This window comes from Uloborus diversus, chromosome 4 (genome assembly GCF_026930045.1).
Source record: "Uloborus diversus isolate 005 chromosome 4, Udiv.v.3.1, whole genome shotgun sequence".
Classification (NCBI taxonomy): domain Eukaryota; kingdom Metazoa; phylum Arthropoda; class Arachnida; order Araneae; family Uloboridae; genus Uloborus; species Uloborus diversus.
Genome location: NC_072734.1, coordinates 15,936,753 through 15,950,409, shown reverse-complemented (window position 1 = coordinate 15,950,409; position 13,657 = coordinate 15,936,753). Strand labels below are relative to the sequence as shown.

Genomic DNA, 13,657 nt, shown 5'->3' with positions numbered 1-13,657 from the left:
TAATTTTTATATTTCTATTAGTCTTTCAACCTTTTTCTTCCATGGACTACACTATACTGGTATGATGATACATTTGTATGACTTAGAACAGTGGTTTCCGACCCTGGGGGTGATAACCCCCAAAGGGTATATTAGTCACTTAAAGGGGGCCATAAGTTTGTGAGGGGCGATAGGGGGTGAATAGAATTTAAAAGACAAGGGAGGGGGGCAATTGACTCCATGCCCCCCTACATGATAATTTTGGGGGGAGGAATGGCTTTAACAGTTTTCAACCGCCACCGCCTTAAATAGGCAGTAAATCCGCCCCTGTACGTTCTGTTCACCGCCTCCACAGTTAGGATATCAATTATTGTCTTCAAATTTGCTGCAACATCAGCAAAAGTTGCCGATTCATAATTTTTTATGTGGGGTCACAGTGACCTTCACGAACTGCCATCCAGAAGCCCCCAAATAGACAGAGATATATATATATAGAGAGAGGAGAGAGAAGAGGGCTAGCTACATAGATACATACACATGAGCATAGCTAAGTAGAGGATTTGGGGTTGGGAATAAAGTACCCTCCAAAAATGCAGAAATGTAATATGTCTATTTACTTTCCATTTTACTGATATCTTCTAATTTATTCCATACATATAACTTGTTTGTTACACTATTATGTGCAACAAAATACTTTTTTTTCTTTTTCGGAATTTGTACCGGAAAAGCAAGGACCCAATCCGCCCATTAGTTAACTGTACCCGGTAAAAGACAGGAAATTAAGCAAGCACACAGAGAGAACTTTACGTCCGAAGTTTGCACATAGATGTCGCTGCTACCGTTAGCTTTCCCCCAAATTTTTTTTCTCCTATTAAGCGAAGGAATTACAAAGAAAAAGATCGCGGGCAGGTTGCGAGATACCAAAACAAAAACTACATATTAACCAGCCAGGGGAAAAAAAAGTTCTCTTTTTTGTTTCCCCATCTTTCGCTCCTCAAAAATCGATGCTAATTATAGAGTTCAAAAAGCTAGAAGATGAGACTATTTCCGATGGATATTTAAGATAAATTGGCCAGGAATGGAACTTTTTATTTATGCATTTTTAGGTTACACTTTCGCGAACACCATATGCTACCACCGACACAAAGCTAAATTTCGAAAATGAAAAAGTTAAAAAAGAAAATGGCGCAAGATGCTTTTAATAAATGGCCTCGTTCGAAACTGGAGTTATTTCCATAGAGCACTTCTTATTCGATCTGATAAAGGGAAACGAGCTTGTTAAAACATCTCGGAAATACATGGCGAATGATATTGTTTTTAAATAGACTTCTTCCTTTCTTTCTAGAGTGGGGTCCATATTCGAAACTTTTTAATGGCGCTGCAACAACTTGAGCTGCCAAACATAATTTCTAAATGATTAATAGTGTCCATTGGATTCCTGCCGTGAATAATCAATTCAAAATTTTCACCGATGGAGTTTCGTCAAAATTATTATTGCTAACTGTTTAAATAATTTAATGTTCCACGAAGATATAAATACGCATTGGCTACAAAAAAAAAAAAAAGAATAATTTGAATTTTGACATCTTGAATTCAAATGATGTTTTTCGCAATCACGAGTGTGTGTATGTAGGCGTGTGTGTTTGTGTGTGGGGGTATGTGTTTGTGTGTAGGGGTTATGTGTATGTGTAGACATGTGTGCTTGTGTCTGTGTGCTGGGCGGTCATTCCAAGCTCGTCAGCTTGCGAGATCGAGATTTTCGCTCACGTGATCGGTTGCGACGTAAAAATGTCGCAAAGTTGTATTCTAATCTATTCGAACCTAGCCGCAAGCTAAGTTCAAGTAGATTAGAATACTACTCTGCAACATTTCTACATCCCAACCGATCACGTGAGCGAGAATCTCGATCTCGCAAGCTGACGAGCTTGGAATGACCGCCCTGGCATAAGTGTGTGGGTAGTTGTGTGTATGAATGTGTGTGTGGGGGGGGGTATGTGTATGTGTGTGTAGGCATATGTGTTTGTGTCTGTGTGCAGGCATGAATGTGTGGGTAGTTGTGTGTATGTGTATGTGTGGGTGTCTGTATGTATGCGTGTGTGTATGTGTTTGTACATGTGCATGTGTTTGTGTGTGTATGTGTTTGTGTGTGTGTGTAGTTATGCATGTGTTTGTGTGTGTATGCGTTTGTGTGTGTGTGTAGTTGTGCATGTATGCGCGTGTGTGTGGGACATGGATGCAACCTGGAGACGGCTTTCGCTATAGGAGCAGCGTCGTGAGGAGCCGTCGACTGTGATGGTGCGTAGGGTGGCGGTGGGAAAAATCAAAGGAACGTCAAAAACAGTCAAGTGAGAACAATAAGCAATCGTGATTGCTCAAAAAAAAAAAACACTGGAAGTATATCGCTTTTTGGGCAAAACGAAAAAGATAATTTTTTATACCGATCAACTGAAACTGCTCAGTGATATAGAACTACTAGAAACAAGGCCCGACTAACTAAAAGTGAGGCCCAAGGCCCACAATAATTTGGAGGCCCCCTGAAGGCTATTATTTTAAAAATGTGTGTATTTTTTCTATAGTTGTAATGCTATGCATAATTCTTTAAGTAATTTGGGGCCCCTTAGGAAGAGGGGGTCCCAGGCCCAGGCGTAGTAGGAATGTGCGGTAATTAGGCCCTGACTAGAAAGTCGCCCGTCAAGGTATGACGAGTGAAAATTGCTTCTACATTTGAACGAAGCGATTTCCGGTTTGATGATATTTTGATGGTTGAAATTTTAAGAGCCATTATTTTGAAATTCAGACAAAAAACGGAAATTTTGGCAGTGACCATTTTTGATTTTCCTAATTTTTTTATATGTCAAAGTAGGTCATAAGAAATGAACATTCTGAAATTTTTAGTCTTCCAAAAATTTTCTTTCGCTCGTTAAAAATTCCCAAAGTTTGAGGTTTTGCAGCGCTTTTTTAGAAAAATTCTATAAGTCGCATTTCAGTGCCCTATAGCTCTATACAGAAACACCACCTCACGGTTATGTTTATATTTATTGGTTGTACTGTATCTAGTGATGATGACTTCATAGTTATTTTGGTTGGGGATTGTTGCTTTCCTCAGATAAGGGGTCGCAAAGTATGGATTTTATCCGTTTTCGTGCAAGTTTAACCTGCGCTATTTCTCCCCAAAAAGCCACCCCCCGAAAAAAAATGTGACATATACTGAAAGTTTATACTATAAAGAGAGTAAATAGCACAAAATTTGTTTGAGGTTTAATTTTTTTTCGGAGAAAAATGCCCTGATATTTTTCAAATTTTCAAAAATTGTGCTTTTTTGATCGCAATTAACTCAAAACAGCATCACTAGGAAAAAAACCTTTTATATATTACGGTACCTGACTATGTGTAAATCATCATGAAAAAGAAAACAGCATGGGATCTCTTCTTGTTTTCTAGAAAATAATTTTTTTGTAGCTCGTTTTATGCATTTTCTCGTGTGTAAAACGTGTGTCCAGTTTTAGCAGATTAGATCTGCTAAAACTTAAAGGATGTAGTAAGAATGTTTATATATATGTAAGAAAGAGAAAAAGACTAGCACTACTTTATTTTTCTGATTTTTACAAATTGATGGTGTTTTAATTGCAGGTAAATCAGAAAACGATAAATCGATATCATATATATATATATATATATATATATATATATATATATATATATATATATATATATATATATATATTTATTTATTTATTTATTTATTTATTTATTTATTGATTGATTTATCGTTTTATCGTATCAATCCCAAAATAATTCTTTCTTATTTATGTCCATTGCAATGGATGAAATTTCATGATGAACAATATCTGCTTCACTTTCCTCTAAATGTCTACTTTTTATGTTATCTTCCAATACCTCTAAAAAGCTGTCGGTTCTTGATAAATCAGTATTATTTGCTTTTTTTTGCTTTGTATATCGGCTAAAAGCAGCTTGAATTTGACTTTTTGTCAGATATTGTTCGGTTGGAATATTTTTATGTCTTCAATCATCTCTGTTCTCATTGCATGTTCACTTGGTCGGGCGTCTGATTTCTCCCGGTTTTCCTCACCATAAAGGAACTTTTCTTAAAGAAACTCTCTTTGTTTCATTGAAAATCGTGTACTTTTACGAGTTGGGAGAGCCCATCCCTCACATGAGATTGACAAAATGTTTTCTTCTTTGTTTTCTCCTTGTTGACTGGTAGATGCCTGACCAAGACCATAAGAAACAGAACTCTGAACAGGTATTTGAAGATGACATAGAAAATAGACATTTAGAGGAAAGTGAAGCAGATATTATTCATGAAATATCTTCCATTGCTCTGGACATAAATAAAAAAGAATTATTTTGGGATTGATACGATAAATCAATATTATATATATATATATATATATATATATATATATATATATATATATATGATATGGATTTATCGTTTTCTGAATTACCTGCAATTAAAATACCATCAATTTGTAAAAATCAGAAAAATAAAGTATTACTAGTCTTTTTCTTTCTCTATACTCACATATATACATTCTTACTACATACTTTAAGTTTTAGCAGATCTAATCTGCATACTTGACACACGTTTTACGCACGAGAAAACGCATAAAATGAGCTAAAAAAAAAATTTTTCTAGAAAACAAGAAGAGATCCCATGCTGTTTTCTTTTTCATGATGTTTTACACATAGCCAAGTACCATAATATATAAAAGGTTTTTTTCCTAGTGATGCTGTTTTGAGTTAATTGCGATCAAAAAAGCACAATTTTTGAAAATTTGAAAAATATCGGGGCATTTTTCTCCTAAAAAAAAATTAAACCTCAAACAAATTTTGTGCTATTTACTCTCTTCATAGTATAAACTTTCAATATATGCTTAATTTTTTTGGGGGGATGGCTTTTTGGGGGAAATAACGCAGGTTAAACTTACGCGAAAACGGATAAAATCCATACTTTGCGACCCCTTATTCGAAGAAAGCAACAACCCCCAACCAAAATAACTGTGAAATCATCATCACTAGATAAAGTACAACCAATAAATATAAAAATAACTGTGGGGTGGTGTTTCTGTAAAGAGCTATAGCGCACTGAAATGCGATTTATAGAATTTTTCTAAAAAAGCGCTGCAAAAACTCAAACTTTGGAAATTTTTAACAAGCGAAAAAAATTTTTTGGAAGGCTAAAAATTTCAGAATATTCACTTCTAATAACCTACTTTGACATATAAAACTAGTATGTTGTGGCCATCACGAAACTTTCTTCTATATTTTTTTTTCTTTTTTTTTTCTGATCCCTCCCCATGCTTGACGAGGAAGCAATATTCCCAACAAAAACAAAATTACACATGCAAAAACTTGACCCAATGTCTGAATTATTGCAAAAGCAAAGCAAAGAGCGAAAATTGAAAGTTGTTTTAAAAGCCTTGCTTGAATGAATTACAAATATTTTATTTGTTAACAAACATAAGATGGCAACAGTTAAAAATTTTAAATCATTGAGATAATATTTCCTATCATTTCCATACAATTAAAATCACGAGAAATACGCAAACGACAATCTATTACGATTTATCTTTCTTATTGTTGCATTAATAAAAATATTTTTATTCGCAAAAAAAAAAAAACAAAAAAAAAAACAAAAATCAACACCTCTTGGAGCGATCGGCGTCAAAATAGAACCAAAGCCTGTTTACATATGGATTCACATATATTCCGAATTTCAACCAGAACGTAGCATTACTTCTTGAGATAGGGCATTCAAAATGGAAAAAAAGAACGGGTGATTGCGCTACCCCCTTTTTAGCTGTTGACACAAAAATAAAATCAGTTCTTATACCCACTAAGGGCTACTTGCCTATAAATTTTTCTTTCATTCCGTTCATTATTTCTTGAGATACAGCAGTCACAATTGACGACAAAAAACGTTCTATAGCTCAACCCCCGTTTGAGTTATTGACACCAAAATTGAATCAGCACTTGTTCCTGTTAATACCAACATATGGACCAAATTTTGTTTGATTCCGCCAGTAACTTCCTGAGGAATAGCAAGCACGCGTAACTCGAAAAACGTCCCATTGCTCCACCCCCCTTGGAGGAATTCGCGCCAAAAACTAATGGGCACAAGTTCACATAGGGGCACATATGTGTACTAAATTTCGTTCGATTTCATGCGGTAGTTTTTGTTGTAGAGCGGCCACAAAAAACTGGTCACACACAGACGTGACACACATACATACACACACACATACATACATACACACACACATACACACAGACAGACAGACATTTTCCAAAAATGGTCGAAATGGACTCAGCACACCTCAAAACGTTCGAATCCGTCAAAATTCGAAATTCGAAAATTTGCACGAATCCAATACTTTCTTCTATATATTAGATATAGAAGAAAGTAAAAATTAGAAAAATCAAAAATGGTCACTGCCACACCTTGTCTGAACTTCAAAATAATGGCTCTTAACTCCAGTGAATGAACCCTAAACTCCAGTAAGTAGCGTTCATAGTTGACCATTTTTACGTTTTTACATGCCCCTGAAATGAGTCTTAGAAGGATAAGAAAGTCCTTATGATCGCAAAAAGTCAAGGAGAATTAATTTCTATTCTGATTTTTATATTACAAAACTTTTTATGTTATAAAGGGTGTTTTTTTAGAGGTATAGAACTTTAAGTCGGGAACATAGTTTGATCTGTGGGCCATTTCGATAGTTGTCACTTGTTTTGTGTTTAGTTTGGTTTGCCATTTCATAATGAATAGACAACAGGACGGTGCAACATGCCCCACAGCGCGTGTCACAACTGATTTATTGAAAGAAACTTTCGGTGAACGAATAATTTCGCTTAATGGACCCGTGAATTGGCCTGCAAGATCATGCGATTTAACTACGCTGGACTAATTTTTGTGGGGCTGTGTGAAGTCTCAGGTCTTCACCGATGAGCCACAGACGATTGACGCCTTGAACAAGAACAGGGTGGCGACAGGAACTGTGAAAAAAAGTTCCCTGACTTTTCCCTGATTAAGTTCACCAAATTTCCCTGATTTACGTTACCAATGATAATGGTTTTCTTTCTTTGCTCTACTTGAAATCCATTGTATGTTTGTATTAAATGCAGTATTATAAACGTTTTAAATTGTGTAAAGTTGTTGAACTAAAGATATATTTTAAAAAGATGCTACTATTTTAATAAAATGGTTTTTAAAAAAAAAGACAATTTTTTTTTTTTTTTTTGGAAGGAAAGGAAAACTTACAAAACAGTATATTAAATTTTTATACAATGGAAAGATTATAGAAAATTAAAAAAAAAATACTTTACTTCTAGAAACCACTTAGCATAAGAATTTTAAGAAACTATTAAAATTACTCTTAAAAACATATGTGTATTTATAATAGGACTAAAAAGTAATTGAAGTAATGTAGCTATTCTTATATAACTAATTGACATATTTATGCAAAACAGATGAAATCATTTGACATCCGTTCGTAGGGAGCTTTTCTCTAATCAAGAATATAGGTTTTAATGAATGAATACGGCATTTTAACAATGAAAAATAAAGATATTTACTTAAGTTCACAAGTTAACTCTATTTCAAATGATTTCAGTATGTAACGAAAAAAAATCTTAGATTGCTTTTGTAACAAACAACTTTGAATGCAAGGGGGAAAAAAAAGCAATTAGTTAATATCAAAATGTATAAAAGAATACAACTTGGTTATAAATTTCAAAAATACTTAAGTCTGAAGAAAAGAAAACCTTTACAATCAGCGGTGACAACAAATAGTATAACGGCAAAAAACAAAGTTTTTTTTATTGAAAGTTCAATTTTAGCAATTAAACTAAAAACCCAAAGAAGTAATAACTTTTAAGTTTTTATAGTATTAATTCAAAAACCAAAGCTTTCTTCTTGAAATCGTGATTACAGAACTTAATTACTTCGAGACAATGGAATAAAGGCAACATGAGACATTAATGAAGGCTTCCTCTTTGCCTGTATGGTTGTTTATTTTACGTAGCATTGAAAGCGTAAAAGGAAATTTCAAGCTAAGGTAAAATAAAGAACCTTACAGACACAGAAGCAATCTTAAGAAGTTCATCCTGTGGTTAATAAGCAAGATTCAATACTTTGACGTTGAGGAAAAAACGATGCACAAATATGCGGCAGTGTATAATCGCACCTCATCAATTTTACTTTTTTTGAACAGATAATTGGCGGAAAATGCGTAGGGAATTGGAGTACTTAATTAAAAAAAAATTTTTCTTCATAAAATCGATTTTCCCTGATTTTTTGTTATTTTTTCAAAATTCCCTAATATTTCCCTGATTTTTCACTGATTAATAAAGTTCCCTGACTTTTCCCTGATCTCCCTGCTTTCCCTGATCTGTCGCCACCCTGAAGAACATTCGCCATATATCACTCACATACGGCCACGGCCCCCACGGCAAAAAGTGATAGTAAATTCGACTTCCCGATTAGACTTTCTCCAAGCCAGCCGAAGTGGTCATATACCAGAAACCACATTTAAATAAAAATGGCAAAGAATCATCTTTCGAATAAAGCCAAACTTATGGTGATTTACATCATTTAACGCTGTTTTATTTGAACCTAAAATTCTATACCTCTAAAAAAAAACATCCTTTACAACTCTGTTGATGCAACATTGCAAGCAAAAAAGTCTTTGTTTCGTAGAGTATTTTGCTAGTTTAACATCGGCTTTAAACCACCAGATAGTGATATTTGCACCTCTCGCAACAGATTAGATCTGAAATTGGAAGTACCAGGCTGTATATTATTTTGATAAATGTTTTTCTGGGCTTTACAAAATAAATTGAGAGAAAAAAATCGTTATAGCAAAAGAGAACATATCCCCATATCCCAACCTAATTCATGCAAAAAACACACATCCACCTTGTTCAAGCAAAAAAAAAAAAAAGAACGCATCCAATATTTAACGTTAAATAATTAAATAATTAGCTTATTTCTATCCAAACAGGATGTAAAATATTAACATTAGGTACAAACTGAGCCATATTAACAACTGTTTGCTGGAGTAAAGTTTAACATTAAATAAATAATAGTTTTTCGTGTTTTCCCCAAAGTTTTGTTAAAGTGGACCTGTTTGCTTTTGCACGGCACCTTCTCAAATATTTGCTTAATTTGAGAGGGTAGGTGAAAATAAATCGTACTGTTCTATTCTTTGGAAATAAAAATTTGTTTAAAAAATTGAGTTGGTGGGGTTTTTTTTTCTTTGGTCATTTATAGAAATCATGTAATACGACCTCGACAGGGTCAAATTTCCTTGGTAACGAATCAGAATCGAACGAATCAACCCTTTGATCAGAAATCAACATGAATCTTTAATGGTGAGAAGGGGTGTCTTACAACCGATCCGAAGATTGGACTTGCGCATTCAAACATTTTATAATGTTTACCTATGTACGGCTTTGTTTGAAAATGGATGCCCCTGACGGTACTGTGCTGTTTCAGCTGCATTTACACAAGTAGATTATGTAAAAATCATAAGAAATTTTCTTTCTTAAATTTTCTAAATCACGTGGAATGCACAAGGAATATAATGCTGGTATTACAGGGTGCCCAGCAAAGGATTCTCTGGTTTCAAAATTAAATATCTCGGAAACAAAGGACGATATTGGAATAAAACAAACGGTATGTTTACCGTGAAACCCATAAAAATCATATACAGGAACTTGGAAATTAGTTTTAAAAACTGCCAACAGGTGGCGCTGCACAATGTAATTGCAATAGGAGTCCCTATAAATAGTGCTGCGAAGAGGTTAGTTGTTTCAGCAGTAGTTTAGTCTCTCAGATATGCTTACATATATTCTAGAAATTATCGTCCAACCTCTTCGCAGCACTATTTATGGAGACTTCTATTGCAATTACAGTGTGCAACGCCACCTGTTGGAACTTTTTAAAACTAATTTACAAGTTCCTGTATATGATCTTTATGGCTTTCACAATAAACATAGCGTTTAATTTATTCCAATATCGTCCTTTGTTTTCGAGATATTTAATTTTGAAACCAGGGAGGGTCATTCCATGTCAAGTGATCCAAAGTTTTTTCCCTCACCTTTTTGTATTTCTTTGAAATTTGGCTCATCAATTGTACCCTTTGAGGTAATCAAAAGTCCAAATTTTTAGATTTTTATCTCTATTATTTTTTTATTTATGACACTTTGATTTTTCAAAAAACCCCTTTTTTTCATGGATGTTTGAACACAAAATGGACGATAACTCAGCACCAAATATAGATAGAAAGATTTGGTAAAAAGCATTTTAAAGTACATGAGTTGCTGTTTGATTGGATATGCAACATGACTAATTTCAAAAAATTTTAATTTTTAAAAACTGAAATTTAAATTTTAAATTTAAATTTCTCAGAAAAGGTATAATGAATTTTCTTTTAAAAATTCTCAAAAATTTGTGTGTATTTTGTCTTTATTTGTGCAAAGTTTCAAGTTGGGATCTCAATGGGATCATATTTTTATGAATTTTTAAATAAAATTTGACTTATGAAATAATGACATTTTTCATATTATAACTAGTTAAATATAGGGTTCTCTTACTAAGGATGGTCTAGTAAGCAGGGTTGGCCGGATTGGACCCAATGGGTTTTTTTGAAAAAACCCATTCAAAAAAACCCATTATTTAGCCCACTTTTGGGTTTTTTAAAATTTTGTGAGAATTTTTAAAAAAATTAATTAATTTAAATACTTTCACAATTTAAACTTCTTTTTTATTTGTTCTTCACCACAGACAATGAACATGAAAAATGGATTTTGAGCTTTAATAGTATTTCTTAACTCTTAACGGCATTAAAAATATACTTCAAAGATTTTAAATAAATGTATTTAACTTTTTCTTTAACTGGTCAATAAATAACTCAAATTATCTTGACCAAGTCCTGTCACGTCTGATTTTCTCAATATTTGTAGATTGTACAGAAGAAACTAATCTAGTTAAAAGGCTTTCATGTAAATTATTTTCTGCTAACCAACACGTCACAAATCTCGAATAAACACAAGGTAATTTTTTTAGAAATAAACAGATTTTTCAAACGGTCGACAAAAAACAGAACAAGTACAGTATTTTCATTATTTTACAAAAAAGTTTAATATTTCTTACCCTGTACACAGAAATAGAAAAACAGGCAACATAAAATTCAAAAAAATGTCTTGATTAAGCTGGAATTCAGTAAAAAGGGATTTAAACTAATTGAGGTTCTACAGTAGTTTTGCACAACGAAATGAAATACTATAAAGTAAAATGCAAAAAAAAAAAAAAAATGTAGTAATTAAAAAACGAACGATAGATTTTATCACTCGAGAAGTAACTTTGCCTTAACTGTTGGTAATAATGAAAATTAAAAAATCTGAAACTTAAACATTCTTGGGTTTTTTCGTCTTTTATACTTTTCTTCATAAAACTCTGAATTTTAACTAGGTTTTCAGCTTTTTACCCGAAGATAATCTTTGCACTTTGTCCATACACTTATGCTACAATATGCTACAAGTACCCCACATTTTCCCTAAAAAAAGACAAAAAAAAAACACATTTCTTTTAAAAAACCCAACTTTAGTTGGGTTTTTTTGGGTTTTATTTAAAAAAAACCAAAAAACCCTGGGTCCACGGGCTTTTTTAAAAAAACCCGGGTTTTGCCAACCCTGCTAGTAAGTAGTAATTGATCATGGCTATACTTGAAATGAGCTGACATGAATTTGTAGATTGGTACCCCCCCCCCCCCCCCCTCTGCCACACAACCACTTTTTATCTTTTTTTTTTTTCTTCAAAACTGTAATTAAAAAAAAAGCTGGCACGTAAGAGTTATAATCATAATAAACTGGGATGCACGCTGCTAAACATCAGTAGTGACTAAGGCTTATAAATGGGGGGGGGGGGGGGTTATAAAAACTAAAATTCAGAAAAACTTTAACAGACAAATAGAACCACTCATTTGCAGCTTTTTTTTTTCTTTCGGAAAGTGGGACGATAGGGGGAGGGGCAAAGGGAGCGGGGAGAGCAATCTGGAATGAAGCTTAATAACATGGAAGGTTATGCTCAAACTAGCAAAATTTGTTTGATCTATAACTGCTTTTAATATATGTATAAATAGATCTCGCTGCATTGCTCTCCTTTACATCTGAAATTAAAAAGAAAACTAGCATTAAAGAAAAGAAGACCGCTGCACTCCAAATGTTGTAGAAAGACAGTTTTATGCGGAGATGCATATGATCTGATACTTAGATTGATTTTTAGTTTTGTGTGAAAAGAATGAAACAACATGGGGGGAAACACTCCTATTTTGCTATGATCTTGAGGCAAACTATTTCTTTCCTCCCACCAAAATTGAAAGTTGACGCAGGGGTAAGGGATGAAATGAATCATAACTTTCCTTATCAGATAGTGAATTAATCAAGTACATTTTGTGAAGTTCGAATTGAAAAAGAAACACTTGGTCCGAAAAAAAAAAAAAAAGCGTCAGGTGAGGCGTGATACTAGTATAGTGTTAATCGTATGTGTGGGTGGGGGGGGGGGGGTAATGTACTTCGTCTTGCTTTAAAGAAGAACATTTACCAGCTTTTAATATGCTTTCTATTCATTTTGTTTTATTTTATTAATTAATTTATTTTTTGCGTTTTGAAAATAGTTTTGAAAAAAAAAATAACAAAAGTGGTGGTGCTGGGGGGGGGGGGAGCTTTTTCTTGCTTTAAAGAAGATTATTTACCAACTTTTAATAAGTTTACTATTTATTTTGTCTTATTTATTTATTTATTTATTTTGAATTTTGAAAAGTTTTGAAAAAAAATAAAAGTAATGGGGGGGGGGGTTACCAATCTACAAATTCCTGTCAGCTCATTTCAAGCATAATCATGATCAATTACTACTTACTAGACCATTCCCAGTAAGAAAACCCCATATTTAACTAGTTAGAATCTGAAAAATGTAATTATTTCATAAGTCAAACTTTATTTAAAAATTCATAAAAATTTGATTCCATGGAGATCCCAACTTAAAACTTTCCACAAATGAAGATAAAATACACACAAATTTTTGAGAATTTTAAAAAAAAATTCATTATACCTTTTCTGAGAAATTTAAATTTAAAATTTAAATTTAATTTTTTAAAAGTCAAAAATTTTCTGAAATTAGTCATGTTGCATATCCAATCAAACAACAACTAATGCACTTTAAAATGCTTTTTACCAAATCTTTCTTTCTATATTTGGTGCTGAGTTATCGTCCATTTTGTGTTCAAACATTCATGAAAAAAAGAGGGTTTTTCGAAAAATTAAAGTGTTATAAATAAAAAAATAATAGAGATAAAAATCTGAAAATTTGGACTTTTGATTACCTCGAAAGGTACAATCGATGAGCCAAATTTCAAAGAAATACAAAAGGGTGAGGGAAAAAATTTCCCAAATTTTGGATCACTTGACATGGAATGACCCGGGAGCCCTTTGCTGGACACCCTGTAAGTATACCTCACCTCGCCCTTTAAGTAGCAAAGCAATCACCTCACCAGTTATGGGATAGTGATGGTCTAAGTTATACAAAAATTTCAAATCTACTGGGTGTTTCCTAACTAAAATATCAGCCAAGTTTTGCGGTACTTCCAAGATGTTACAT

General features: G+C 33.2%; 1 protein-coding gene across 1 annotated transcript in view; it reads right to left on the bottom strand.

The window, feature by feature from the left end:
• The window catches only part of LOC129221509 (protein still life, isoform SIF type 1-like), a 251,783-nt gene that overhangs the window by 236,625 nt on the left and 1,501 nt on the right, over nucleotides 1-13,657 (bottom strand). Inside the window, exon 2 of the mRNA XM_054856000.1 lies at nucleotides 9,929-9,937. Coding sequence (XP_054711975.1) covers nucleotides 9,929-9,937 — 9 coding nt within the window. The remainder of the gene's footprint in view (nucleotides 1-9,928; nucleotides 9,938-13,657) is intronic.